Source organism: Sprattus sprattus (assembly GCF_963457725.1).
Source record: "Sprattus sprattus genome assembly, chromosome: 3".
NCBI lineage: Eukaryota > Metazoa > Chordata > Actinopteri > Clupeiformes > Clupeidae > Sprattus > Sprattus sprattus.
Genome location: NC_137922.1, coordinates 57,670,404 through 57,672,903, shown reverse-complemented (window position 1 = coordinate 57,672,903; position 2,500 = coordinate 57,670,404). Strand labels below are relative to the sequence as shown.

The following is a 2,500-nucleotide window of genomic DNA, read 5'->3' as shown; positions in this document are numbered from 1 at the left end:
ACATCATGTTGCTGGTGATGTGGGTGTCAAACACCTGACACTCTGAGTTCCCCACCACTGGAACCTCTACCTCCTGCAGCGTCTTAGGGGGGGGCAGGAGGACTGGAGACACACACACTATACTGTTACACACACACACACTATACTGTTACACACACACACACACACACACTATACTGTTACACACACACTATACTGTTACACACACACACACTCTGAGTTCCCCACCACTGGAACCTCTACCTCCTGCAGCGTCTTAGGGGGGGGCAGGAGGACTGGAGACACACACACTATACTGTTACACACACACACACTATACTGTTACACACACACACACACACACTATACTGTTACACACACACTATACTGTTACACACACACACACTCTGAGTTCCCCACCACTGGAACCTCTACCTCCTGCAGCGTCTGAGGGGAGGGAAGGGGGACTGGAGACACACACACTATACTGTTACACACACACACACACACACTATACAGTTATACACACACACACACTATACTGCTACACACACACACACACACACACACACATACACACTCTACTGTTACACACACACACTCTACTGTTACACACACACACACACACACACACACACACACACACACACACACACACACACTCTACTGTTACACATACACACAAACACACACACTATACTGTTAGACATACACACAAACACACACACTCTACTGTTACACACACACACACACACTATACTGTTACACATACACACAAACACACACACTCTACTGTTACACACACACACTATACTGTTACACATACACAAAAACACAAACACACACACTCTACTGTTACACACACACACTATACTGTTATACAGACACACACACTATACTGTCACACACACACACAGACACACACTAAATGTAACACACACACACTATACTGTTACACACACAGATAACTCTGTACTGTCACACACATACACATGCTGTACTGATACACACACACACACACACACAAACACATACTATACTGTTACACACACACACACTATACTTTTACACACACACACACTCACGATATATTTTTACGCACACACAACATTATGTTACTCACACACACAAACACATACACAATACTTTTACACACACACACACACACACACACAGAGCTGTTACAAACACACACAATGTTATATTTCTCACACACACGCACACGCACAAACAAACACAATATACTGTAACTCACACACACAGAGACACTATACTGATACTCACACATACACATGCAATACAAATACACACAATACAAAAAGTAAAGGTACTCCATCATTAACATTACTCCATCAGTAAAGATACTCCATCAGTCAAGATACTACATCACTAAAGATACTCCATCAGTCAAGATACTACATCACTAAAGATACTCCATCACTAAAGATACTCCATCAGTAAAGATACTCCATCAGTAACATTACTCCATCAGCAAAGATACTCCATCAGTAAAGATACTACATCAGTAAAGATACTCCATCAGTACAGATACTCCATCAGTAACATTACTCCATCAGTTAATATACTCCATCAGTAACATTACTACATCAGTAAAGATACTACATCAGTAAAGATACTCCATCAGTAACATTACTCCATCAGTAAAGATACTCCATCAGTAAATATACTCCATCAGTGATTCAGTGACTTCATCAGAGCTCATATCCTGATCTGATAAGGCCCCAGCCAGTGATCCATTTGTTGAGCTAGAGCACACTGTGTGTGTGTGCGTGTGCGTGCATGTGTGTGTTCTCACCTTCGGCTCTGATGCGGCCCCAGCCTGTCACCCAGCAGTTGGTACCAGAGTTGAAGGTGCTGTTGGCTGCTGCCAGGCAGATGGGGCGGATGAAGTTAGTGAAGGTGACGGAGGAGGAGAGGCGGAGGAGGGCGATGTCGTTATCGTTGGTGTCGCTGTTGTAATTGGGATGTCTGATGATCTGAGAGACGGTCCTGGAAACCTCGTTTGGGTTGCTGCCCTCCTGAGTCTGCCGCCCCAGGAAGACGACCAGGCCAGAGGTGCTGGTATTGGAGAGAAAAAGAGGAGACACATTTCACCTTTAACTGTAGTTACACTGAAACTGTAGGTTTCTTTATAGGTCAGGGACACGCCCCCCCAGGTGGTTGATCACTGGCACCTGGAAGGAGAGAGAATGAACCACAGCCTGCACACAAAATCAAACAATTTACACACAATCATACCAACAAAACAGGCAGAGCAAACGAACTCAAAGGGGTTCGTCACACACACTCACACTCACACTCACACGCGCACTCACACACACACACACACACACACACACACACACACACACACACACACACACACACATACACAGACTGATGCACACACACACATACACACTCACACACGGATTGGTAGAGACACACACACAGACTGATGCAGACACACACTCCACTCACACACACACACACACTCTCACACTCACACAAAGACTGATGC

General features: G+C 44.8%; 1 protein-coding gene across 1 annotated transcript in view; it reads right to left on the bottom strand.

Moving 5' to 3' along the window:
* LOC308362909 (chymotrypsinogen A-like) overlaps nt 1-2,500 on the bottom strand; it is a gene marked incomplete at both ends in the record, with an annotated part of 3,852 nt that overhangs the window by 449 nt on the left and 903 nt on the right. The window contains 3 exons of the mRNA XM_080835636.1: nt 1-102; nt 384-446; nt 1,796-2,058. The exon at nt 1-102 is cut by the window's left edge and continues 32 nt beyond it. Of these exons, the coding sequence (XP_080691762.1) occupies nt 1-102; nt 384-446; nt 1,796-2,058 (428 nt within the window). The remainder of the gene's footprint in view (nt 103-383; nt 447-1,795; nt 2,059-2,500) is intronic.